Raw genomic sequence first — 25497 nt, 5'->3', positions numbered from 1 at the left:
GGATAATAACTAGGAAGACTGCTAGTTTATATCCACTGGTATGACTATAAAAATTGTTAAAGATAATTTTTGAATCTAAGACTCCGTTTGGATTGGCTATTTTTTCAAAAAATAATTTTTTCAAATACAATATTACAGTAATATATAATAACTCAAAAAACATCCCATCCATATTAGTATATCAAATATTTCAAAAAAAATTTATAGTAAAATTTTTCATATATACAGCTACAATAAAATATTTAAAAAATACCCCAAAAAATAACTAATCCAAACGGAGCCCTTGCTATTTGAACCCAATGGGTACCCAAGTATTTCCCAAAATTTCCCATCAATTAATGGGTACAATTGAGATTTATCCCATTTTAAACCCAATATAAAATTCCAATACCCATACCGCCCAAAGTCCCCATGGGCATAGGTAACCTATTGGGATTTGGGACAAATTGCCACCTCTAATTTTAACAAAGAATACTTGCAACATATCCCGGATAAATTATCTTTTATTACGTCATCAAATGAACATGTATCAGGTGTAAATAAATCAAAGATAGTGAGCAGCATAAGTCCACCATTGCCCTATCTTCAACAGAGAAGTACCCAATTGCCGCAGAGATATGCAGCGATTAACCATCCATAATGGAGTTTCATGACCGGTCCAACATGCACAGAAAAAGGTAATGTTTATGGTCAAGGTTTCATCAAGCTTTTCATGACATAGTTTAGCACTTCATCCACATCAACAGTCCATGCTACAGAAATAGGTGAATGGCCTGTCCATGGGTTGCTTGAATTCCATCTGTATCAGAGTATTGAAGTTAATTAAACAAGAACCTATGACCCAAAAAAAAAGGGAAAATGCTGGTTTTTATCCCCAAACTTTGGGATAACGACACATTTCGTCCCCCAACTTTTTGACACGACACATTTGATGTCTGAATTAATAATTTTTGACCAATGTCATCCTCAAACGACAATTTAGCCAATTTTTAACGGAACTAGTCACGTGAAAATCACATGACCGTTAAGTAAAATTAAATCACATTTTTAACAAAACTTGCCAGTTTCCTGCATGCAATCAGTCAACTTTTGGCAATTTTGACTAAGCATTCATCAATAAACACTTGCGTCCCGTACGTAAGGGGGGGGGAAGCTAAAAATAAGGATAAAATGAAAAATAGGCAAGAAAAGAAATAATCAGCATGAAAAATGAAAAGGGATAATTTCACAAACATCCCTTGAGATTTTTAATAGTTACAAAAAGCTCCCCTCAAAATTTAAAAATTACATATACTTTGCATACTTTTACTATTTATATAAGAGCAAATTATTTGAGCAGCCATTGAACTATTTGAATAGTAAAAATTTGGCCCTTCAATTATTCATAACATATTTTTACCCATTGAATTATTAAAAGTATAAACTTTGAGTTATTCATAACATATTTTTACCCATTGAACTAGTATGTTTTGTATTTAATATAAATTAAATATGTGAAAGTTAAAAAAAATAATAAATTGCCCATAACATACCAGTTCTTTATGGAAACTTTTTATAGTATGTTTTGTACCAACTCTTTATGGAACTCATTGGTTAACTAGTATGTTTTGTATTTAACATAAATTAAATATGTGAAAGTTAAAAAAAAATAATAAATTGCCCATAACATACCAGAAAAACTGGCCCAAGTAAAAAAATTGGTTAAATAGCGCCCAAAGAAAAACTAGTATTTTTGTATTTAATATAAATTAAATATGTGAAAGTTAAAAAATAATAATAAATTGCCCAAACATACCAGCTCTTTATGGGAAAACTGGCAGGTTTTGTAGTATGTTTTGTACCACCTCTTTATGGGAAACATACCAGCTCTTTATAGGAAAAATTGGTTAAATAGCGCCCAAAAGAAAACTAGTATGTTTTGTATTTAACATAAATTAAATATGTGAAAGTTAAAAAATAATAATAAATTGCCCATAACATACCAACTCTTTATGGGAAACTGACAGGTTTTGTAGTATGTTTTGTACCAGCTCTTTATAGGAACAATTGGTTAAATAACGCTCAAAGGAAAACTAATATGTTTTGTATTTAACATAAATTAAATATGTGAAAGTTAAAAAAAATTAATAAATTGCCCATAACATACCAGCTCTTTATGAAAAACTGACAGGTTTTGTTAAAAATGTGATTTAAGTTTACTTAACGGTCATGTGATTTTCACGTGACTAGTTCCGTTAAAAATTGACTAAATTGCCGTTTGAGAATGATATTGGTCAAAAATTATTAATTCAGACATCAAACGTGTCATGCCCAAAAGTTGGGAGACGACCCAAAGTTTGGGTTTCCCAAAAAAAAAAGCACTTGAGAAGTGCAAAGCAAGCAAGGTAAAGCTTACTTTTTCAGCCCCTGGTCCATCAGGGTATGCCCGACGCTGATACCCTGTGTCTCAACCCTCACAACCCCTTTCTTGTATGTGAAGAGATCAGGCCGGACTAGAGCTACAAAACTAACAGGGTCGTGAAGAAAAATTCCTGCGCAGGCCGGTATTAAACATTAATATGTGAACCATCAAAAAGAGAAGATCTAAAAAGAATTTGAAAATAAGGCAGGTCAATGACAAATTGAAACTAGCGTTGTAAGCAGCCAAATTACCATAGACACCGTCAGATTTGACATGCCAGTCACGGTAGAATTTGCAAATGTCACACACAAATTGAGCATGTTTTCCATGAGATTGTCTTAGTTCATCAAAGGCAGCATCTGAACTTCACAAGACAACAATTATGAGAGAGTAACTTCCAATGAAAAGATTCGGGTGGGAAAATAGGCAAGTGGTAATTAGAAAGGGAAGAAAAACCTGTCATTTTGACTTGTGTTGTGATATTTATGCCAACAACATCAACATTTGCCCCAGAAGTGAACACAACATCTGCTGCTTCAGGATCACAATAAATCTGCAAGTCAAAAGCTTGAACACATTATTTGACTGACTGGAAATTGAAAGACTGTATGTTTTGCACCGAAGTAATTTGTCTTACAAAGGAAATCAAGTAGATCTTCTCTAAAAGACAATGGTTCAGTTAATGAAATATAAATAGACAACATTCACTAGTTGATAATAGATTTCTCAAATCAATTAACTAAAGAAGGGGAAGATATCATATTCACGGAATCAACCCAAGTATTCCTGTATTGGTGGAGGAGCACGAGCACCAGAAGCTCAAGCAGACTTTGTCAAGAGGAAAGAAACACAGCAAGACATGAGCCATTTGTTCAACAGTGTTAACATTTAAAGGAATTGATAGCAAATGAACATATTTTTGCGACAACAATTTAGACATCTAAAGTACTGTAAATGCTAATTTAAATTTATCACACCCTAAAGGGGATAAGAGTTAATGATCTATCTCCATATCAATGCAGTCAAATAGAAGGCACTGCTGGTGTTGCATACATTTGATTCAGCAGCAGGATTGACATTTCCCAAAGCGAAGAAAGCTCCACCAAGTATTACAATTCTTTTCACCTTGCTTGCAAAGGATGAGTCCCGCTTGAAAGCCTAAATGAAGAAAAGATAAACATGTAGTAAGGCAAGCAAATGAAGTAGAAATTGAAGCAGAGAAAGTAATTCACAAGGCATGTTTCACTGGAAAAATTTTCCAAAAACTTACCAATGCCAAATTGGTTAGAGGTCCCAATGCAAGTATAGATACTTCGCCAGGGTATTCAGATACTTTATCAACCAAAAATTCAGATGCACTTTTCTCAATCTTCTTAGATTTTGGAGGAGGTAAAAATATGTTGCCAAGTCCATCTGAACCATGAACAAAGTCTGCGATGCATGGTGCCCCCCCCTAAAGGAAAGAGCATAAGCAGGATGTATCAAATACACCACTCAAGCTGAAAACTGAACAAGCATACTTAACACTGAATAATTTTTTTTTAGTTGACAGCAAATGTTATTCTATTAGCCAAGTAGCCATCAATAATTTATGAGTTATCATAATCAACTATAGATCACTGACTATGCTCACAAGAAAAAAAACCAAACAGTTAATTGACCCAAATGACACAAAGTGGTTACCTTGAGAGGTCCAGGGCTACCCTCTGCTACAGGCACACCTGGATATCCTGCAATCTCACACTATCCTTTTGCACATTAAAAACAGAACTTGATCATGTACACAATCCAAAAACAGGAAAGATTGCAAATTTCGGGAGCATAAATAACCATGCAGAAGAGGAACTAAAGTACAGATATAACATACCAAAAGCAATGCATTGCGAGTAGCACCTTCAGTAGTTACATTACCATATATTGTTGTCAATCCCAATATATCCAAGTCAGGTGATTGGAATGCCATTAATATAGCCATGCTATCATCTGCACATCAACAAAACTCACACTTCAATCTCAAGTTCGAAAGATCAGAACAGCCAGAGATGTGGGAATATAGGGGCTTATTTACGTGTTTGCACAAGCTAAACAAAACGTGATCTAACTGTGTAAAACTAATCACCTAAAAGCTCATTGATAATATATTTTGCTGGATTGTCCGTTGAACCTAACATAAGTCCATCTAATAATTCCAAAATAAGTACATGAATAAGGATCAACAGTCTTTAAAAAGCATCTCGAAACCTCTAACTACCCCCAAGCCCCCAATCCCTCCCCCCCCAACAAAAAACACCAAAAAAAAAAAGATGAAGAAACCAGGAATATTGTAACTTGAGCAAAAGACGAATATATTATCATCAGTAATGCTTATTTCAATTCCACTATTACGAAAGATTGGAGTACAGAAGAAAATGCACTCAAAGACTAAATTTTTCTTTAGATTTCCAATATCAAAATTTACTTCCCATTTTTTTTAAAAAAAATTTCTCTCCCACTTTACAAAATACACGATGTTTATATAATATATATATGTGCGATTGGAGGAGGTATAAAAGGCAAGACAAAATATATAGATTTTAGTCCATATGTTTTTTTCGCTACAAAGGGAATTTTTCTCCCGTTGAGGTAGAATTTGGAAAAGAAAATGCCAAAAATTAGAAATGGCACGCCGAAGGATGGAATAACAGACATAGATTATAGAACCACAAGAATCAAGAAAGCCATAGCATTTTCCCTGATTCAAAAGTACGTAACTTTTTCAATCAAACTTTGCTGTCATAATACTATATTCCAGAACCAGGCCCACTGTAGCCACCAAAAATGAAAGAAACGCACAAACTCAGAGGAAGATACCGCATTATAAATCAAAAAGTTGCAGTAAATCGAATCAACTTTCCAAGACTAATTGAGCTGGGCTCAATCTGAAACTGATATTAGTATTATACTCAGACAACGAAACACAAAAGCAAGGAAATCCTGAAACTCATGAGTTAGTAATTAGTACAAGAAAGGCTGACCAATGCCAGGATCGGTGTCAATGATGAGCTTGTGACGCTTCATGGCACCAGAATTGGCAAAATCTTCGGCCAACGCATCAGCCATCACCAACCCATTAGCGCACCCACCATTAACCATACGTGAATTGGACATCCCTTTCACAGTACAGTTGATTGCAATCTTTCCGGTAGTAGTAATACAAAATTGGTAGATGAGAGTGTGAAAGCAGAATTGAGCAGGGAGGGGGATTGGAGTGCGGGCCTTAGGCACACACTTAATTAGAGAATTATAGGAAAACAAAGACGCAGCCGCTGGGGACCAAATTCATAGTAATTAACAAACAAAGAGAAAAGAAAACCAAGTACTAGTTGTCTAGTACAAACAACTCTTGTTTGAGACTAGACAACTAGTGGTGAAAGAAAGATGGAGGAAGAGTAGTGTAGGAATTGGGTGAGGAAGATGCCGAGAAGGTATGGAAATGCCCTCTTTCCTAAACTGTTTTTGGGTTTCCTAATTTTTTGTTTAAAACGCCATCGCGCACCACGCCTCCTTGTTTTGTGTTTACCTAATGTTTGTGTTTGGAATGGCAGCAACAGATAAACCAAAAACAAAAATAAATAAATATACTTAGTTGGACCTAATTTATCAATAGTGATTAAACTAACATTAAAGATTGGACCATACCCTCGTCCACTTTATTTGTTTAGCAAAGGAGGATAAAGACAAACTAAATTAACCACATAGTTTACAGACTGTCACATTTCTAGGCAAGAGTAACGTGGATTGGGGCTTGAGTATGATTGACATTTGGCAGAGTCCTCGAATTCCGAACATTCAACTCACTTAGTGATAGTCGATTTGTTAGTAGAATATGCTTACTTCCTTGTTAAGCATATCGATTAATATGCGGATTAATTGGGATAGTTTTTTGTTTTTTTTAAGTTTGAGTGGGTTTGGAGATCTGGACATGACTCCGAAATTATAGAATGCTTACATATATTCTTAATCGTTCACCAACATAATTCTCACATTAGCAGCACAAAAAAGTAGGCCGTTCTTAACAACTATACTACCATATATTGGCGATTTAATTGGGATGAGGTGTGTGTATCATGTTATCCTTAGTTGCCACTAATATTGCTTAGATACCTAAAATGAAACTTTTCGCTTAATTTTTTTTCCTTTTTTTTAACTATATCAAAAAATGGAACTGTCAATAAGGTTGAGTTAGTCCAAATGCGACCCATTTGACCTGTAAAAAAGACCAATAAGCCTTATGTTTAAGAGGATCGGACAGAGTTTAACCTTAAATAATAGATCTGAATTAAATGTGAATCGAGTTTATGACTCATTAGACTCAAACCTAATTAAGACATGGCCAGTTCATTTCTGTGTCTCTATATATATAAAATTGCATACTAAATTATATATATAATATATATAGTTATACAAATTATAATATTAAAATTTTAATATATTATGTATAATTATATAGTTAATTATGAACTTGAGTCGAACACTCTATGAGCCCAAAACTCATATTAAATAATGAATCGAGATTGAAACTTTTAATCTAGGTCCAAACCCGAAAGCCTATTTTTTGAGTCAAGCTCGGGCTTGCCAAATTCTAATTGACACCCCTACCAAAAAGTTAGGAGGTTTGTGTAAGCATACGCAATTGGACGAGGAGGGGCATAGTTACTACGTAATTAGCATGCGGTTTTCTTAATTCGTCCAAGTTGTTTGTTTAGTTTTGTCGAATAAAAGATGACTGGAGGCTGGAATTAATAATTCATAATCCTAATAACCAAAAATGCTCCGCCAAGGGCTCATCTTAGTCTTCAGTTGTTTTTCACCATTTTTTTTTCAGTTGTTTTTTACGATTAATAATAAATCCAGTCATCTTATCTAAACTACGTGATCCCATTGTATTTGATAATTAGATAGTACAATTTACGCGCCTCCCCGTGGCCCACACAATAATTGCTAGTTAATTAAACACGAAATGCAGTGCTGACTGCCGTGGGCTGACTCGGCTCCACGTTAGGACCATGGACGCTATTTAGTCTTCGCACCAATCCACCGACTAAATTTCTTCTTGGATTGTAAGTTAAGAGTTTGAATTTCACCTGCGCCAAAGAAAGCGTAAGAGAGCATCTATTTGATTTAATTAGATCCATAAATCTGCTAGTCTCTTATATAATTTTTTTAAATTCTCTTTTCTTGTCAAATAGGATATGATAGGTTAGGTTCTAATTTCTTACATAACCTCTTTATATTCTTTTTCTTTTAAAATACGATAGAATAAATTAGGTTATAAGAATGTTATCGTTGTTAAACAAAAAAAAAAAAAATCTTCACACCTATTTTTTTTAAAAAAATATTTTTGGGATAAATGAAATGTCTAGAATGCAAAACTTCTTTCTCACCGACATGAAAGGACGTATACGACGGAATTACTCAAGTGCCCCAGCCGTCTCGAAATTTCCCCAATAGCAAATGCACGAAAAGCCTCAAATTTCTGGCCATTCACATGGACTACTTTCACGATCATGTTTCTTGAATTAACTAAGCAAAATAAGTTTATTGAATGCGAATTAATTTTTCCTGCACTTGCGCGATATAATCGCAGGCTGTAGTCTATATCTACGCAGTTTCACCTGTTCCTTTCCGGTTGATAAACCAACATGTAAACAAAAAACCAAAAAAAAGCCAATTAAACAAGAGGAACAGGCAGGGGCAGAGCCAGAAAAAATTAATGAGGGCAAAAGCAATACTAAAATTTTTTACCTACTATTTTTCTAGTTTTTTAAGAAAAAAAAAAATTTTTCACCAACAAGTACAAATGATACATATATTCCATGAAAAACATAAAAAGATAAATTCAAAAATATTAATTTAATAATAATTTTATTTCAAAAACAAACTAATTCACTGCGAGTTTTTATATTTTGATAACTAATTTGGTTGTGGAAGTAAGAATGACTCTGGTTGTGGAGGGAAAATGGGGGACCAATGAGTGGAGGGAAGGGAAATTGGAAAGTGGGGACACAAAAGAAGTGAATGATATGATTGGATGAATTGATCAAGGGAAAGAGTAGCTAGCTGTTTGGTTGTGGAAGGTAGTGGCTCTCCATTGTGGGAGAAAAATGGGGGGCCAGAGGAGGGAAGGGAAATTGGAGAGTGGGATCCAAAGAAAGTGAATAATATGATTGGTACTTACTAGTTAAAATGAAAAGGCTTTTTTTAACTTATTTCAAATGGAATTTGTGCCCCACGTATCTTTTTAGAATTTTAGTTTATGAATTAACTTAAAAAATCACGTAACTCTTTCACATCCTTCCTTTCTTAAAAAAACTCTAGGGATACACTTAAAATTATATTAAAATTGTATAAGTATTATAGGAATTTAAGGGGAGAGTGGGGCGTGCCCCCAGTACCCCCACCTTAAATCCGGCCCCTGGGAACAGGTCATAATCTTTGCAAGAAAAAATACAAGCATCCAACCCATCATTCCTTCTAGGAAGCACAAATGCCAATCTGTTTCTGGAGGAGAGCCACGTTAAGATTGAAAAAAAATTAAATGTTTCGCCTTCGCTTGTTAGAATAAATAGCATCCCAGAACTACTCAAATACGTTGGTCTGAGGAGCTAATTCTATCAGGAGTCAAATGCCCGCTAAAATGCAAGGCAGACCGGAGTCAAATTACAATTTTCCAAAAATCCCTAGCAGGATCTTCAAGTTTAATGATAAAAAAGCTATGAAAAATCCCTTTTGCTTTTTCTGCCTCATCTTGTCCACAAATTCCTGTTAGTATCAAGCCCCTTCATCAAGATCACGCTCTTCAAAATGGTCCTGCAGTCATTGGAAGAATAAGGAACCTGTAAGACAAAGTACAGTGTGCTTAAAACTATACAATTCCTTGAGGAACTTAAAAGAGCAAAGTTTGTGCCAGAATCCCACTCCTTCATTGTGATTTTTTGAAGACAAAATCAACTAAAACACCGGGTGGACAAAGTTGCCTTGGCCTTCAACTGCTAGAACAAACCTCTGCACATAAATCAAAATGAACCAGGGTGGAACCGACAGAATATAAATTGCTTGTGCAAAAGACAAATGCGCAACGAAACACAAGATAGCCAATCCTTCCCCTTCAGGGCATAATCCCAGTTGATTTAATCATTGCATTTAGCACCTTTAAGTTGCACTAAGGTGCTCTTATTTGATTTTTGCATTTGCTTTCACAGCTTCTTTTCAGCTGTAACAAACGAATTTTAGAAGCAACACCTAGTGGTCATTTAGAAAAACAAAATTTAGTTATCCAAACTCTCAACTTTTTAAAAAGACTTTTTTAAAAAAGGAATAATAAATTGCAAGAGGTTAAGCAAACAAGAACAGAAGCTCAGTAAGAAGTTGGATGTAAGCATTAGAGTTCTGTCGCTTGAGGTAGCAGAAATGCAAGCTTAAAGTAACGATTCATCTTCTTGGTTATGAATTAAGTCAACAATGCCCATGTAGATTTGATAACGAAGCTCAAAAATGATATGCATCTATCAGAACATTCTGCACATGCACTTCAAATGCAAAATGTTCTCACAATTGTCTTTTTTTCTGCTACAGAATTCTTGGAAGAAACATGATACAGTGGTTTGACATGGTTAAACTTAGAATAAAACTCATCAAGCTGTGTTCCACTAACTCTGGATATCTAATAGCACCATACATAGATACAACAGGTGGAAATGAGGGGATGCTAATATTGATAAAGAAGAAATGAAAATCTAATCCCCAAATAATCACACCAATTAGCATAAATAAACTTGATTCCTCTTTAGTTAGAAGCTCAGGTTCATGGTGGTGCAAAAAGCCTGCCTCACTCAGGAAACTTGAGAAAAGCGACAACCCTTACTCCATCCCATGGAACCAGCAGTTCAAAGGTTCCTCATCCAGGTTCACGTCCTTTTGTCAGGGGGGGAACCCACAATACTTGTAGGACCTTTAGCTAAATGACCCTTAGGATGTCCACCCGCTTGTCCAGCAGAGCTCCTAGAATTCAATGTCTCACCAGCCAAAACTGATTTCTTAATCTGTCAAAGGAGATAGATTTGTCAAAAACACGAGGTAATGCTGTCTCTATGTGTGAATCCATGTATAAACACGGAAAAGTGTCTACAATCACAATAGAAAATGAAGCAGTACGTACCACTGCAAGTCGCTCTCTATGAATATCACTTGTAAACTGCAAAACCATAAGATGATCAGCATCAGAAAAGCTCTCAAAGCTATGTCATAAACCAAAATTTGACCAAAGTGTATATATTTCATGTTAATCTCTAGAGACAAAATAAGTTATAGGCTGCCAGCACAAAAAGAGCAGTCAAAATGTTTTACCGGCTTTTTATACGTCTTAATCTCATCTCCACTGAATCCTGGAAGAGTCGTGTTCCAGTTTCTTTCTGAATGAAAGGATTGACAGAGTGTTACAAACTGCATTTTGGTCAACCGCCATGAAGGGAATTCCAAAACTAACCGAGATGTAGAAGAATGTCCTTTGCTTCCAATGTGGCAGATTTGCGATGTTTAGCCAATGAACAACCAAATGTCGTAATCTGGTAAAGGTAAAAACCGGATATTAAAGAAAATAAAAGAAATCAATCATAAGTCACTGGTAAGCATAATAGTAAACAACAAGAAGATCACTTAATGCAGGTAAGATTCTATCAGACATGTTGAGAATAATATTTAGCCAGCCACTAATTTTCCAATTTCAAAGAAGGGCTTCTTTGAAATTCACCTAGTTTAAGTAGCATTTCCTATAGATACTTGGCAACTTCCCATTGAAAAGAACCTAATTAGGGAATGTAACCACCCATCTACTGCTCAAAAGAGCACAGTTCCAAAATATCTAACCTGACAAGTTATATACGAGGGAAAAGAATAGGTTTGCTATGTGATCTAAAAAAGAGACAGAGACAATATATTGCTTCTGAATATGGAAGAAAGCTTAGTTCACCCTATTTCTCCAAACAGTCATAGGATTGACAGTTTGAGCAATCATGATATAATATTCTCTTTATTTACCATACAAGTGGAACGTATTTCAAAAATCCAATGCCTCCAGTTAATATATTTCATGCAAAGAAAGTCGCCAATTTGGGATTGTAAACATTCGAAAATGTTGTTTACTGCCAGAATACACTAAAACTTAAATTAAGTCAAGAGGTCAAGCATGCCGGAGAAAAAGCAAACAGTGTCAACTTACAGAGTCCACAAAATCCTCTGCAATATCCACAAGAATGTCTTCAACTTCTGGATCTAATTTTTCTGATGCATCAACCTATCCAAGAGTGGAGTGAATCACAGTGCCCATCACAGAGGAAAGCCACTAGCACATGCATACAATCAACAAAGAAGCAAAAATGCTGATGTATGCAGAAACAACTCAACAGTGCCCTCATATCCAGTGTATGAACAAGGCAATGCCAAACTCAGACTGCACAATTTACAATCTACGAATTCATATATAGACCTTTTCAAGTAAATAACATAAAAAGAGAAAAAGGAACTGAGAAGAATATCAGATGCAAAATAAAGAAGGCAAGCAAAATTTGCTCCAACTTCTCCTCACCCATGCAATCTAAGGATGGATTAATTGCAAGTTTCACCACTCAAATCACAGTAATCACACTTTGGCTAGCTGCAACCATAATGTAGGTTGCATAGAATCAAATGTTATAGAGGACAACATTCAGCATGTGATCGAGCATGACAGGGACATCACATCTTCTGAATTCTGATACTGGCCATTCTAGGACATCCTAATTGTCCCACTTCAGAATAAAAAAATGGATTTGAATAGTTAAAATATTAAACTAAAGGATCGATACATGGCAACAGATACACAGTTTGACTAGGTATGAAAAATCCAGATTTTTAAATTTCTCATTGTTCCCAAGAGGACTGGGCAGCAGGCACCATGAATACATTCAGAAACTCCTAACAACTTAAGCCAACAAGAAGCTGACAAACCCAAAATTGTAGCAAAATTCACCATTTGCTACTTTGAGAAGAGTGGGCTGAAAAAAGGCAAACCATTGAACAAAAGAGGCAAGAACTTGATCATATTTCCAAAACAATTGCATGAAAACCATACTGATCCTTGAAACAGCCAGAAAAAGTCTAACTCAAGCTAGCACAGATTGATTGAGTAGGTCAAAGAAGATGTAAAAAAGAATATAAAAATGTTAAAGAGAGACTAAGTGTTAATGCTCACGTGGGACACTAGTTCTTGAATGCTTCGTTTGCTTAATATCCTGTTACAAGATTCCTCAGGTTCTGCACTGGGTGCCCGGTTAGGGAGCCCAGGCTGTACTGGACTGGAAGGTATTGTTGAATGAGAAGGTCTTTGAGTTCCCAAACTCGGATTCCTTGCAATCTGCTGTTGATTAGGTAAAGATTGCTGAATCCTGGATTGTGGAAGTTGCTGTCCATAATGCTCTTGAGTCCCAGCCCCCGAGGTAGAAGGTTGTTGAGATTGTTGTGAGGAAGATGCTTGCTGTTGCTGGGAAGTTGTTGTCATGGCATGGTGATGCTGTTGAGAAATATGAGATCGCTGCTGCATGGATTGCGGGCTAACCTGTGGCCTTGATGGTGGCAAAGGAGGCTTAACCTGTGATCCAGAATTCAACCAGGGTTGATTCTGAGGCTGTGGACTCTGCGAACTACCAGGTGACGGTGATCCTGGAGATCCTACTGATGAAACTCTTAACATGCCATGACCCTGAAAATTCTGCCAGTGGAGGAGACAAGAATAAGCAACAACATAGCCACAACAGATGCCCTACTTTTCAAAATCCCAAGTCATGGATGCAGATAGCTTGTAACCAATTTAAAATGCACACTAACACATCCATCAAGCAACTGTCTAACAATAGAAAGAACACATGACTAGGGAAAGGACCAATATTAGTTGGAATGAATTTTCTTTTCAGGAAAATAACAGGAGAGACTTCTGTCTGAGATGTCAAGCAGTTTCAGCTTAAGCACCTATCATGTTCCTTTAATTTAGATAACCAACAGTGCATTTCATTAGCTCTGAGCAATAAATTAGCTTCTTGATATGCAAAGAGATTACAGATGTATTTTTTTTTATCATGATTTAGTATTTATTATTTTTGTTTTGCACAACGTGGTCAGAGATTGGATCTCATCCTGTTTGTCAGTAGTAATAAACTGAAATGATGCAGAAGATCTCTTTTGGGCCATAAGAAGGAATGGCCGCACTCCTCCTTTCATTCTTTCGTTTTGGCTGATAATTTGCATTTTACTAATTAATAGAGTAAGTAGCACTCCAAAGGAATTATTACAAGGAAGATACCGGTGTTCAACCAATTAATCTCATCAAAGATCTCCTTTTGCATCAACGCATTAACCAAAATATAACAATGTTTCTTCCTCCAGAATATCATTAAGACTCGGTACTTTAAATTCCAAGGTGACAATGTAGTATAAAACGTCCACTATTTCTTAGTCTGGACTTAGGATGTTCACAAAAGCATCACACTCAAATATTGAAATTCAAAGGGCAGCATAATATCTACTTCCCAGACAAATTAATTCACAACATCACCAGGAAACCACTGAGCAAATCACAAGTATCAAACCATCCCACGTGATGAAAGAGGATAAACTTAGCTCTTGAAATACTTGCACAGACCTGTGTAGCAGGGGACTGGATACTGGGACTTGACTGCGGTCTAGGGGATGACTGCACAGGCCTAACCGGAACCCCTGGTGGCCGCATTGCGGAACTTGAACCCAACGTTCCCATCATTCCTATTCCCTGCATTCCTCCCACAGTTGGCCTCACCTATACATTGCACTACAATAAATATATCTAGCAAATACATGACATTTTCACATATTTACAGACAAATTTTGAAGTCCAATAAATTATAGATGGTACCTGAGAAGAGCTTGAAGTAGGCCCAGAATCAGTGACATTGCGGCCCAAACCACCAAAGGGTTGCACAAAAGAAGGCGGAGTGAGTGATGAAAAGGAAGTCGGCGGGGGCGGAGGAGTGCCCGGGTGATGGGCGGGAACCCCAATGGCCATCCCGCCCCTCGGTGGCGGCGGCACAAGTAAAGAAGAAGAAGAAGAAGAATTGGATGCAGAAGCAGTAGAAGAAGCAGAAGAAGAAGAAGAATGATGATGAGGGGGAAGAGGAAGAGGAGGAGGAGGGAGTGCGAAGTGTGATATAGGGGTAGGTTGTTGCCAGGCTCTATTGAAGGCTGCTGCTGCTGCTGGTCTTGTTTGGGTGTTGGGGGTTGGGGTGGATGTTGGGGGTTGAGGGTTTTGGGAAGGAGAAGGCAAAGAAAGTAGAGGAGGTGATGTGGTTGTGGAAGGGAGTGAAGAGGTGGAGGTGGAGGTGGAGGTGGAGGTGGAGGTGGTGGCGGTGATGGGTGGTGGAAGAGCGGCGGACGATGAGGCGGTGGAAGCTGTGGTTGTTGGCGTAGGACGAGAGGGTGATGGTGGTGGTTGCTGCGGAAGTTCCGGTGGTTGAGGAGTGGAAGGCGGTGGTGTTGGCGTCTGCTGCTCCATTGAATCAGCGCTGTGGCCTGTTTGGATTTTAGCGTCTATATTTGTATGTAGGCCTGTCATCGGGTCGGGTCTAGACCCGGATCCAGACCGGATCCGTGAAATTATTGCGGGTATGGATAGGGATTTAATTCCGTTCCCCGGATCCGGATCCGGATCCGTTTTGTCAAACAAAAAAACGGGTCGGATACGGAATATAGTATTCCGACCCGTATTAGACCCGGATCCGGATGTAAATGAATTAATAATTTAAAAAATATATATTTATCAATATAATTTGATTAGGGTAATGTATTTGAATAAAGTCAATTTGATTTCTTTTCTTATTTGATTTTTTCTTTGCATTAGTTAGAAATTAGTTTACAAATATATTTTTTTCTCATTTTTATTAGAAATTATAAATTTTGCTAAATTTGTTCGGGTAGACCCGACCCGGATCCAGGACCCGCCGGATCCGGATCCGGAACATAGAATAAAAGACCTGTCAGGTAAACGGGTCGAATCCGGGTCCGGTATAGTAATTCGGGTCCGGGTCTGGAATAATGAATTCCGGCCCGGACCCGACCCGTTGACAGCCCTATTTGTATGCCCTTAGGCCTTTTTTTTTTTTTAAATCATTTTTATTTGTTTTTTGGTTCGTCGCCTCTTCCCTGTTTGTGCTTTTACTTTTATTTTTACTTTTTTTGGGTGTTTTGTTTGTTTATTGTATATTTGTATGTAAAAAGTGATAAAATGACTGACAGGACAGTTAATGTAAAAATGTTGGGTTCCAAATCCCTGACAGTTTTAAAAGAGGACAGTTAAATTGTTAGAAACCTTAAAGAGGGATTTCTGAGCCCCCGGGGTTAGATCACCCGGTCTGCGGCTGGAAAACCACTCGCAAGGTCGTGGGATCGAACTTCACCTAACGCCTGGGTGCGGTTGGGATGGCGCTGTACTCCAGGCGCAGGGGATTAGTCGGGCCGCCTTCGGGTCTTGACCCGGACACCCCTGTGCTGAAAAAAAAAAAGAAAAAAAAAAGAGGGGATTTCTGAAATTATCCCAAAATGAAAGGCAAACTAACCGTGTTGGATTAGCCAAGAAAGAATGGGAATTGATTTCGACATCAAATTGTTATACTATTTGTTTTCATATGTCAGTCCCTTAAATATGAGATCAGAACCAAAAAGAATATGTGCGGAGATAATAACACGAGTAAATATATAATTTGCAGTTTCGCACTACTACATCAATCAAAACAACAATTCGAGCTTTCATATCTTCAGGCACATTCATATTGTATTGCCTAGCAGCAGCTTTGAACTTCATCCTGCAGTTAAGACCAAAGGCAAATGAATCTAATGCTTCGATCAAAATGGTAAATGTAAAACCCCAGTCGATCACAGGACATGCACACAACCCCAGTCTATCAGCAGTGAGAATACCCTTCTTGCCTCTTCTGATTCAAATTCATGAAGACACGGCCTGGTTCCTGAAATCTGTGGTTTCTTCATCAAGCAACGGGCATTGTGAGTTGGGGTCTCCATCCTCAGCAGCAGCAGCAGCAGCAGCTGGATTCTTCTCACTGTCGAATCCCCCAAGGCATTGAAAGTTACACGAAGATGCAACTCTATATATTCAAAGAAATGTCATTTGAAGCCTACAAATCGAGGGGTTACATAGAATCCTACAAATCGAGTTTGTCTCACAATCTTCATTCAACTGCTGAAAGATCAATGTGCAGTTACTGCCGTAAAACGTTTTTCCTTCACTGAACGAATTCATTAACTTGTATGTACACCAAATTCATATACACAACCAACACGAGAATAAAATTCATTCCTTTTTCAATCATACACTCGTATACATTCACCAAACATGGCGCATAGAGTGATACTGAAAGTCAAGATATTTGGGATCATGCAAGAATATGTATTAACTTGTTATGAAATCTTTGATCAGGAAGGAACGCTTGCCTATGTCCATTTTAGACTAAGAGTTCAGTCTAGGATTGGAAATACCTTTTAGAGTATATAATCAGGCCAACAAACACAAGTGCAAAAGCTAAATAGTAAAGCCAGTCAACCTGCAACAGCAAAAGAATCATGAATGAATGATTTGAGTTGCAAACCTCTCTGCTGTCTATCGAGCAGAGTGGGGATAGGATATCCCAATCATCACTATCAGAAGTCATGTCATAGTCTCACGAGAAAATCAACCAGCAAGCGAAACCAAGGAGCAGAAAAGAAAGGGCATCCGTAGAGGAGGAGTATATGGAAAAAGAAAGCTTATCTGCTGCTTGTAGAAAAATATCCGAATGACAACTGCCCACATGTCAGACGTGAGAATAGAGAGATTGAAGAGAGTGGCTCCACTCATCTGCGCATCCAAAAACAACAGAGAAAGCAGAAGATGGGATTCAATATAAGAGAAACACACATCCTTACTTATACTCCAACATCAAGCTGACCTTCAAGACGAAAGGAACGACTGAGTAGAATGTAAAGCTTGCGGCTGCGTAACCAAAGAAGGCCAATATCTGAAGATCAGTCAAAAGAACCTCAGATACAAAATTGGCTTGAAAATAGTAAATAACAAATCAACTGATTCTCTAATTTGAACAACAAGCATTCATAATCCAATCAATCACTTATTCCTCTTTGACTATATATCTTCACATGCCAAAGCATGTGAATATACCAAAAGCGGCATGAATTGTAACCCTCATATAACTAACTTGTACTAGTTTCCTGGTGAATATGCAATAATCCAAGGTTGCCTTCACATGACTTTGACTTGTTCATCCTCCAATAATGCAGCTGCAAACCTAGTTACTCACCCCTCTACAATGCGAACGTAGTAATCATTTTCAGATCGGTGTATTTTTGCACACTAAAGCATGTTTACTTCGTAAAATGTTAGTGAACATAGCCTAATCAATACAGCCTTAACTCTATACTAGGGAGAAAGGAATATCTTTCACCAACCATAACGATGCATACAAGTTTTCCTGCTTGAAATTGGAGCTCTTAGTGAACATTCAATGCATATGCTTCGTTTCTCTCCCTATTTTTCAATTCTAAGTGGGAAGTATAACAGCGTTAAACTTCACATATAAATTTGGCAGTTAGTTGGGCCTTCAAAAATTTAATTAAAAATAGCTGGGATAGCATATCATTGCATTCACTGGACACGAGTCACATCAGTAGCACATTCATGTCCTTGAATATCATTTCTGTCCATATATATGCAGATAGGTATTGGAATCAGATGTTAATTTCCATGACAACTGAAAAAATTTTATCACTATATCAATTGTTTATAAAGTTGCACTTGTGATTTCTCTGAATTCACAGCCAACGTGTTCTAAATAGCAACTCTCATCATAATGCATCAGTTAAAATCTGCACATCATAAAAAGACAAACTGTGGATTAGCTAAGGCAAGAAATATTTTGTCACATAATTTCTAAGGGGGTTTTGCCGATTAATTGAAGCCAGTAAAATGTCAGTCGAGAAGATTAAGCACATGATAGGCTAAATTTGACATAGGATCCCAGATAGAATCCTTAACCATAACGCAAACTTCAAGTTTCTGGTTCATATAGCTCTTTAGTCAACCAATTAAATGAACGAAAGGAGATGTATAGGTATATAATGCTTGAATACAAAGAAATCATCTAAATTCACTTACAATTTCTGCAGACCACTTTACAGATTCCAGACTCTTACGCTCCATGACAGCTCTGAAGGAGGATTATGGAAACACATACGAAGAGAAACTCTTTCCATCAAGATGATAGCAAGAGTGCTAAGAATTTATAACATGGAACTGCATAAGCTAGAACAATGTATCATCAGAAGAGAAGGATACATCTCCCCAATACTCACAAGCATTGCAAAAAGACTAAGTAGGGCAACCACTTCAACACGATCTTTTTTCTTCACACAAAATTCCTGTACAAGTAAGGTGTAAGATTAGATATAACTCTGCAGCTTCACATTTTGCATGTTTAGACTTCAGAAAGTAACCAAGAAGCAAAAATCTAGTGAAAACAACTATTAATCTTAAATTGATAGCTGTTATCCTCTTAATATTTGCATGATGCACACAATCATGCAGAAAGTTCAGTATTTACTAACCTCACCAACATTGCTCAATGCAAAGAAAACTGTGCCCGCAATTACAAGTATATCACCAAGAATAGGCCTTGAACCACCTGAAAACACAATGGTAGTCGTAGCAATACTAACAATGAATTGTGGCTATACAAGTTAGAGCAGTTATAATATTCTTGAGATGTCTCCTTTTCTTTCTTTTACACTTTCTTTAAACAATACTCCACTTCAGTTCCATTAATTATAATGATTGCCTTGCAAGGACATCATAAAAAAAAGGAAGACCTTGATGTTTACAGAAGTAATCATGCAGTATAGTCAGTTAAGTGATCAAACAATGCAGTCAATTTATGAACCTCAAAAGAAAAGGAAAAATTCTTAAAGAAGAACAGATATATCACCTCCACCACCCACCGCAGCATCAGAAAGAAGAACCACAACGAGACCAGACACACAGACAGCTGCACCAAAGAACTGCCAGGGGCTATACCGGGTATCGAGGAATGTCCATGTCAGAATGATTACCCATGCTATTGTCCAACAATCCAGGATTGTCACGCTGGTAATTGATGAATACTGGTATGCTTTATTAACTGCAAGAGAGACATTAGAAGCTTATCACTCATAACACAAATGCAACACAGCAGAAACTGGCAGCCAAAACAAGTACTGACTATCGTGTATAAGAACGAATGGGATTACTAAGCTCTCCATGGAGTGTTATTGTGGCATCCGTCCTAATTCCAGCTATGTTCTCACAGATTTTAATTTTACTTTTTCATTCCATAAGCATTCTCTAAGAAATATCATTTGAGATTCCTTTTATCTAACGTAGGAATCATCAGTATCAAACAAGGAACTTTTATTTGTGTTCATATTGTTGTGCGGAACATGAGCAAGGCTAAGAATGTCATTTGCAACTCTTGCTGTAGGCCTCAGAGAGTAGCGGAGAAGGTAAGGTGGATTAGTTGTTGCTTACCAAGATAATTCCCTTGGACGTCAACAAAACCTAACAGAAGATACCAATACCAAGGGACCTGCAAACTCAACATGGTATGTGCCGATCACCATATGAAAGGAAGCAAATTAGTTTCAATCACAATCAGTTAATACCCAGGAAGCATGATTTAGCTAGAACCTTTACTTTCAAACTATAAGGAAATAGAAGCATAACACGTAGCAATTGTCAAGAAAATATAGCTACCGATACTGTGTAAAGTCAACAATCAACAGTACTTAACAAGCCAATTCTACCAGCAGTTTCTGTCGTCTGTAAATCAAGATGCCTCCATACACCAAAGTCAAGGCCGAGTAAGAGAAGAATGATAGAGTAAGAGGTGTATCTGCACCTGCACGATTTCCCCAAAGACGATAAGAAATTAGCGGAAAGTTATGACATTCAGATATTTGTCCACACTGAGAAGGGCCAATCCCATGAAAATCAGAAAAATCTTGAAACAGAACTAGCGAAATCCTCAGTAGACTCTGGGATACTTTTTAAAAGAAACAATAAACTTAGCAGTGCCATCAAGAAAAAGAATCTAAAGCCTGCTCAAATCACAAAGGGCATTCAAGAATGAAGAATATATGAAATAGAGAAGAAAATTTACCAAGACTGGCTATCAATGAAGAGGTGAAGCTCATTAATGCCATTACAAAAGAAACCACTTGGCCAAGAAACAACAAAAATACTAGCCTCCACATGTCTTTATTCCTGGAGAAGTTCATAACTAAAAAAGGCTAGCTCACCAAGCTGACGGGGACCCAGAACACAGAACGTTAGAAACAATGATAAAAGGCATAGAATTGTAGTGGAAATGTGAATCTGAATAAATTGCTTTTGTCATGCGTGATTGGAGTATCTGGGAAGAATATAGCAGGAGAAGTATCAGTTACTTTGTCCAGTTTAGCTTGTTTGTGTCAGAGATCCACAGAAAGTTACCTGACATTTCTTTTCATCAAGACGATTATTAGATGCTATGATTTCAATAAGCCAAAAGGAAAGACTTACGGAGTAAACAACAGTAGTGAAATTAGTTTTTTAAAAAAAAGATAACGTTTAATTCTGGCAAACGAGAAGATGGAATGCGTATTAATAATGGCGGGAGATCCATATCTGCCGAGTGAGCAAGGGGTGCAAGTCACCCACCGGTCATATTTTACCCAACAGGTCCAAATACAATAAGTCGGGTGGGAGTCTGCACATGGCTCAACCGCTCAACCGACCATGACTCCTCATGGCATTTTTTGTCCTCTTTAACGCATTCAACACATTTATAAATCTCTTGGGGATTAAGGGAAAATTGTTCAAAACGCTCCTCACATCTTATAAAATAACTTTTTTCATCATTCATTTTAAAAATATAATTTTACATCCCTTACAAATTTATATTATTTAAATTTAGTCTCTACCTAAGTTTCCGACTAATTTTTTACCGAAATCTATCACATGCCATGTGATCATATTTAAGGGGCAATTTTGCCATTCAAAAATATTCACATGGAAGGCACGTGATGGATTCTAGTAAAAAATTAATCAAAAACTTAAGTAGGGACCAAATTTGACAAATGTGAATTTATAAGGGATGTAAAATTACACTTTTAAAAGTGAATGACAAAAAAAATCAATTTGCAAAATGTGAATGACGTTTTGAATGATTTTTCTTAAATTTATATGTTCTCAGCAAGTAATTTAATTTCACACGAATACTTCATATAAAAGTTTGAAAATATTTTTTACTAGTTTTTAACCCGTTTCGTAAATGGCACTGCACATAATTTATTAAAAAATTTTTGTAAATTTGAAAATCATTGTATGCAATAAAAAAAAAAACAAAGTAAACATTTAGTTTTTAAAGATGCAAAAGAATTTGATTTAAAGATGCGAAAAAACAGTAAACATCTTGTGCAATTATGCCGTAGGAATGAATATAATTATCGGATGTTAATTTTTACGTTCTCAGGGAGTAAAAATTTCACACGAATAATTCATAAGAAAGTTTGAAAATATTTCTAAAGTTACATGTATCATGTATGTCAGTTCAAATAAACTCTTACGTTAATCTGTGCATGCAAACTTAGGGTGTGTTTGGATTGCAGATTTTCAAAGAAAAATTGCTACGTTTTTCTTGGACATATTTTCCAATCATCTTTTTACCTCACATATATCAAATTGCTGCAGTAATTTTTCTACAAAAAGTCCAGAAAAATACAATCCAAACAAAACCTTAATTTGTCCATTGCAACTTAATCTAATTTTTTTTCTCCTTTTTTTTGGATGGACTTTCTATACGCGGCATTTTGTTAATATTAATATTTCAACTTGAGTTCGAGTCTTAAAATGAGAGCTCATCAATTTACTTGTGAAGCACGTGCAACAAGAGTAACACCAGACACAGTTTTAAATTTTTCTTAAAATGACGGTACATTATTGTGTATAGCACACTAAAAATTTAAAAAAGTAAAAAAGAAATGAAATTAGGAGAAGGGTGTCACTGCCTCTCCTCTTTACCTTTTTTCTCACATTTATCTCATCTTCCCTAAATTTATACATTGTAATGAATGAGTGAGATTTATGTCATGTCGTATGAGATATTGTTGGTGAAATACGAATGTCAAATAATACTCTTATTGTTTAAATCTCTATATTCTTTATGAAAGTCTTCTAAAGTCAAAATTGTGAACACATTTTATGAAATTTAGATCTCCTTTGAAAATATGGTACCTTATAAAGAAATACTTCTGATACAAAGTAATTTTAACAGAGGTGCTTTTAAATTGTCAAAAATTAAGCTCCATAAATTATGAAAAATTAATTATAAAATATCTTAAAAGTACTTTTAGTGTTTAAAAAAATCACAATCTCAAATGGGGACTTAAAAAGCATAAAATTTGACTTTTGCTGATGTCACCGGCCGATACAAATGAAGTTGATTTAAAGAGGAGGAAAAAGAAAGAATCTATATAAATTTGAAAAAAAAAAAAAAAAGAAACACAAAAGATCTTCGAAAGCTGTTAATACGGTAGAGAATCCGCGGTAATCATCATCCGACCATTTGCTTGATGGCGCGTGCGGGTTGAGTCAGCAATCTTCCCAAGCATAGGCAAATTGACGGCAGCCTTCAGGAAGTGAGTTGCAACAAATTGGCCCAAAGATCCCAGATACGATGGACACAGCTAAGCAAAACACGTAACCGTAACCAGAAAACAAAAGACAACCTTCACATTCATCTCCTTATTCTCCATAACCCACCAATATGCACTCGACACGCATCCGCCCACCCACCTATTCTTCTCTCTTACTGGGGCCACCTTTCGCAAACCACATAACCCTCACCACGTGTCCCAGACTCCACCCTCAGCCAAGCCTCCCACCCCATCACGATCAAACTAAACCCTCTCATTTGATAATTCATGATTTAAAGTTAATGAATTCAAATATTAACATATTCAGACGCATTTGATAATAAAAAATTTAAATATTTTAATTAATTAAATTACACTGAAATTTTTAGATAAATTTTATTTAAAAAAAAAATAATAAACTATTCACTTGTCACTGAATGTGGTATACAATCAAATATAATAAATTTAGTATTTAATAATTCAATAATTTAATATTTTTAATTTTTAATTTTTAAACTTTAATTTTACCTAACGCATCGTAAATTTTTTCCGTGAGTTTCACTTTTTGGTCTTTTACATTTACTAGCATCTAAATCACTTGAAGTCGAATGCAGTTGTACATTCAGAATATGAATACATGAAGTTATACATGCTTTTGACGGGTATTGGATATTCAAATGGCACAATATTTTTGAAGAGAAGCTGAGAAAAAATACAAAGAATTTTTCAAAAGAAAAGAAGTCGTGAATATGTTTTTTAATAGTAGACTAGTGTTTTCTTTGGTAGTTACATATTTGTTCTTTTTGACATCGAATCCTGTGAGGGTCTAAATGGATTTTTGATTGCCTGGATAGGTAGCAAATAATAAATTATCCTACGCTGAAATGGGATTTCCATAACACCGGCATCACATCAGCCATCAGGGACTAAAGCTGTAATTCTCCATCATCTTTTCCTTTCCTCATCTCGTTTGCTTTCTAGATAACTAATTTTTAGCAGTATTAAACAGCTGAAGGTTGGAGCGGTAGCGGGTGCAGAAAAGGTTCGGCCTCCTTTTTGGGCCATTCCAGGCTGTCCCTTACCCCCTGATATTTCTTTATTATCATCGCTATCATTGTCATTATTCAATTCCGTTCCAATCTTGTCCCCTTTCCTTCTTCCTTCCCTTCCTCCTTGTTAATTCTCTGCTTTCTTTTCTTCTTCAAGATTCCATTTCAACCGTCCCTTCCTTTCCCCCTAACACTATTGACCTGTTAAAAAATCTACAACCCCCCCCCCCTCCTTTCCTCATCAGCATCAGAAACCAATTCAATCCTTCCTTCCACCCACTTGCCCATTCTTCCACCCTCCTTTATATAGCCTATCAATCGATTGTTTTTCTCTCTCTGTATTGCAACAAAATCAATCTGAATTATTAGCAAAAGAATATCTCAATTTTAAACTCAGAAATGGCGGAAGAGCACGGGTTTCAGGCTCCGGAAGGCCATCGATTGTGTGCGAATAACTGCGGCTTCTTCGGGAGCCCGGCAACCCAAAATTTCTGCTCCAAGTGCTACAGTGACTTATGCCTTAATAAAGAGGCCGACTCAAAAGCAAAGCCGGTGATGGATTCGTTGTTTGCTTTGCCTTCTTCTTCTTCTTCTTCTGCACCAACATCAGCGTCGCTCAAGCCGGATAATTCTGCGGTGGCGGCAGCCGCAGATACTGAAACCGTGGGCTTGGTACCCCAGGCGGCGGTGCAGCCGGTGGCACAGCCTAATAGGTGTTCGGTCTGCCGGAGGAAGGTGGGGTTGACGGGATTTAGGTGTAGATGCGGGATAACATTCTGTGGGACCCATAGGTACCCGGAGCAACACGGATGCTCTTTCGATTTCAAGTCCATGGGGAGGGAGGCCATTGCCAAGGCTAATCCTCTGATCAAAGCTGAGAAATTGGAGAAGATATAATCAGAGCCCTTGGATTCCACGTCTCCGGTGGACCATAGATGAGACGATGGCCGGGAGTGATTGAAGAATCGGGTCCACATCGGGGCATTCGTCCCACGAGACACGTGTGAATGTTTATATGTGCTGTATATCTTTTATCTTTCTTTCTTTTTTTTTCGGATTTTTCCCCTCCTCCTACTCGTAGTTGTAGTTTTTTATTTTCTTTTTCCTTTCGCTTTTTTTTAAAAACTAGTATAATTTATTATGTGGTCTGGCTTGATTGTAGAAAAAAATTTAATGGTATGGTGTTAAGAATTAAAAATTGGGAATTTCGATATGGTCAGCAGGACTCGCTGA

General features: G+C 36.8%; 4 protein-coding genes across 10 annotated transcripts; 1 reads left to right on the top strand and 3 right to left on the bottom strand.

Annotated features, from left to right (window-relative positions):
- Positions 1-483: 483 nt before the first annotated feature.
- Positions 484-5931, bottom strand: LOC113775104 (uridine nucleosidase 1). Its single transcript, XM_027319844.1, has 9 exons — positions 5416-5931; positions 4269-4384; positions 4085-4144; positions 3672-3854; positions 3455-3559; positions 2858-2954; positions 2653-2760; positions 2396-2531; positions 484-799 (listed from the first exon to the last, which is right to left on the bottom strand). The coding sequence occupies exons 1-9, from the start codon at positions 5546-5548 to the stop codon at positions 691-693; spliced, it is 1047 nt and encodes a 348-aa protein (XP_027175645.1). The 5' UTR covers positions 5549-5931; the 3' UTR covers positions 484-690.
- Positions 5932-9924: 3993 nt separating this feature from the next.
- On the bottom strand, positions 9925-15022 carry LOC113776236 (transcription initiation factor TFIID subunit 12). Its single transcript, XM_027321351.1, has 8 exons — positions 14361-15022; positions 14112-14264; positions 12669-13184; positions 11658-11732; positions 10926-11004; positions 10787-10851; positions 10599-10634; positions 9925-10482 (listed from the first exon to the last, which is right to left on the bottom strand). The coding sequence occupies exons 1-8, from the start codon at positions 14994-14996 to the stop codon at positions 10348-10350; spliced, it is 1695 nt and encodes a 564-aa protein (XP_027177152.1). The 5' UTR covers positions 14997-15022; the 3' UTR covers positions 9925-10347.
- A 1047-nt stretch (positions 15023-16069) lies between these two features.
- On the bottom strand, positions 16070-21188 carry LOC113773168 (solute carrier family 35 member F1-like). 7 transcript variants are annotated; one of them, XM_027317737.1, is made up of 13 exons: positions 21102-21188; positions 20701-20843; positions 20345-20439; positions 20070-20127; positions 19492-19683; positions 19115-19191; positions 18846-18928; positions 18666-18717; positions 17443-17511; positions 17265-17351; positions 16994-17058; positions 16418-16602; positions 16070-16302 (listed from the first exon to the last, which is right to left on the bottom strand). In XM_027317737.1, exons 2-12 carry the CDS (start codon positions 20816-20818, stop codon positions 16443-16445), a joined length of 1056 nt encoding a protein of 351 aa, XP_027173538.1. In that variant the 5' UTR covers positions 20819-20843; positions 21102-21188; the 3' UTR covers positions 16070-16302; positions 16418-16442. The 7 variants fall into 7 exon arrangements, 6 of the variants coding, with proteins under 6 accessions (XP_027173538.1, XP_027173537.1, XP_027173536.1 ...); XM_027317736.1 differs by having other exon boundaries at positions 20987-21136; XR_003468758.1 differs by having other exon boundaries at positions 16393-16602; positions 20701-21136.
- A 3079-nt stretch (positions 21189-24267) lies between these two features.
- On the top strand, positions 24268-25497 carry LOC113773170 (zinc finger A20 and AN1 domain-containing stress-associated protein 4). Its single transcript, XM_027317742.1, has one exon. The coding sequence runs from the start codon at positions 24664-24666 to the stop codon at positions 25159-25161; it is 498 nt and encodes a 165-aa protein (XP_027173543.1). The 5' UTR covers positions 24268-24663; the 3' UTR covers positions 25162-25497.

Source organism: Coffea eugenioides, chromosome 6 (assembly GCF_003713205.1).
Source record: "Coffea eugenioides isolate CCC68of chromosome 6, Ceug_1.0, whole genome shotgun sequence".
NCBI classification, from domain to species: Eukaryota; Viridiplantae; Streptophyta; class Magnoliopsida; order Gentianales; family Rubiaceae; genus Coffea; species Coffea eugenioides.
This window is presented reverse-complemented; position numbering and strand designations above follow the sequence as displayed.

Excerpts from the sequence above, each read along its gene's own strand:
- LOC113773168 (XM_027317737.1), bottom strand. The coding sequence starts at position 20,818 with ATGAACTTCTCCAGGAATAAAGACATGTGGAGGCTAGTATTTTTGTTG. Across the intron at positions 19,684-20,069 it reads CGTCCAAGGGAATTATCTTG|TTAATAAAGCATACCAGTAT; the intron begins GTAAGCAACAAC and ends TCTCTCTTGCAG. Across the intron at positions 17,352-17,442 it reads TCGTTCCTTTCGTCTTGAAG|ATGAGTGGAGCCACTCTCTT; the intron begins GTCAGCTTGATG and ends TTGGATGCGCAG.
- LOC113775104 (XM_027319844.1), bottom strand. The coding sequence starts at position 5,548 with ATGTCCAATTCACGTATGGTTAATGGTGGGTGCGCTAATGGGTTGGTG. Across the intron at positions 3,855-4,084 it reads GTAGCCCTGGACCTCTCAAG|GGGGGGGCACCATGCATCGC; the intron begins GTAACCACTTTG and ends TCTTTCCTTTAG. Across the intron at positions 3,560-3,671 it reads CTCTAACCAATTTGGCATTG|GCTTTCAAGCGGGACTCATC; the intron begins GTAAGTTTTTGG and ends TTCTTCATTTAG.
- LOC113773170 (XM_027317742.1), top strand. The coding sequence starts at position 24,664 with ATGGCGGAAGAGCACGGGTTTCAGGCTCCGGAAGGCCATCGATTGTGT.
- LOC113776236 (XM_027321351.1), bottom strand. The coding sequence starts at position 14,996 with ATGGAGCAGCAGACGCCAACACCACCGCCTTCCACTCCTCAACCACCG. Across the intron at positions 11,733-12,668 it reads TTCAAGAACTAGTGTCCCAC|GTTGATGCATCAGAAAAATT; the intron begins GTGAGCATTAAC and ends ACTCTTGGATAG. Across the intron at positions 11,005-11,657 it reads CAGAGGATTTTGTGGACTCT|ATTACGACATTTGGTTGTTC; the intron begins GTAAGTTGACAC and ends TACCTTTACCAG.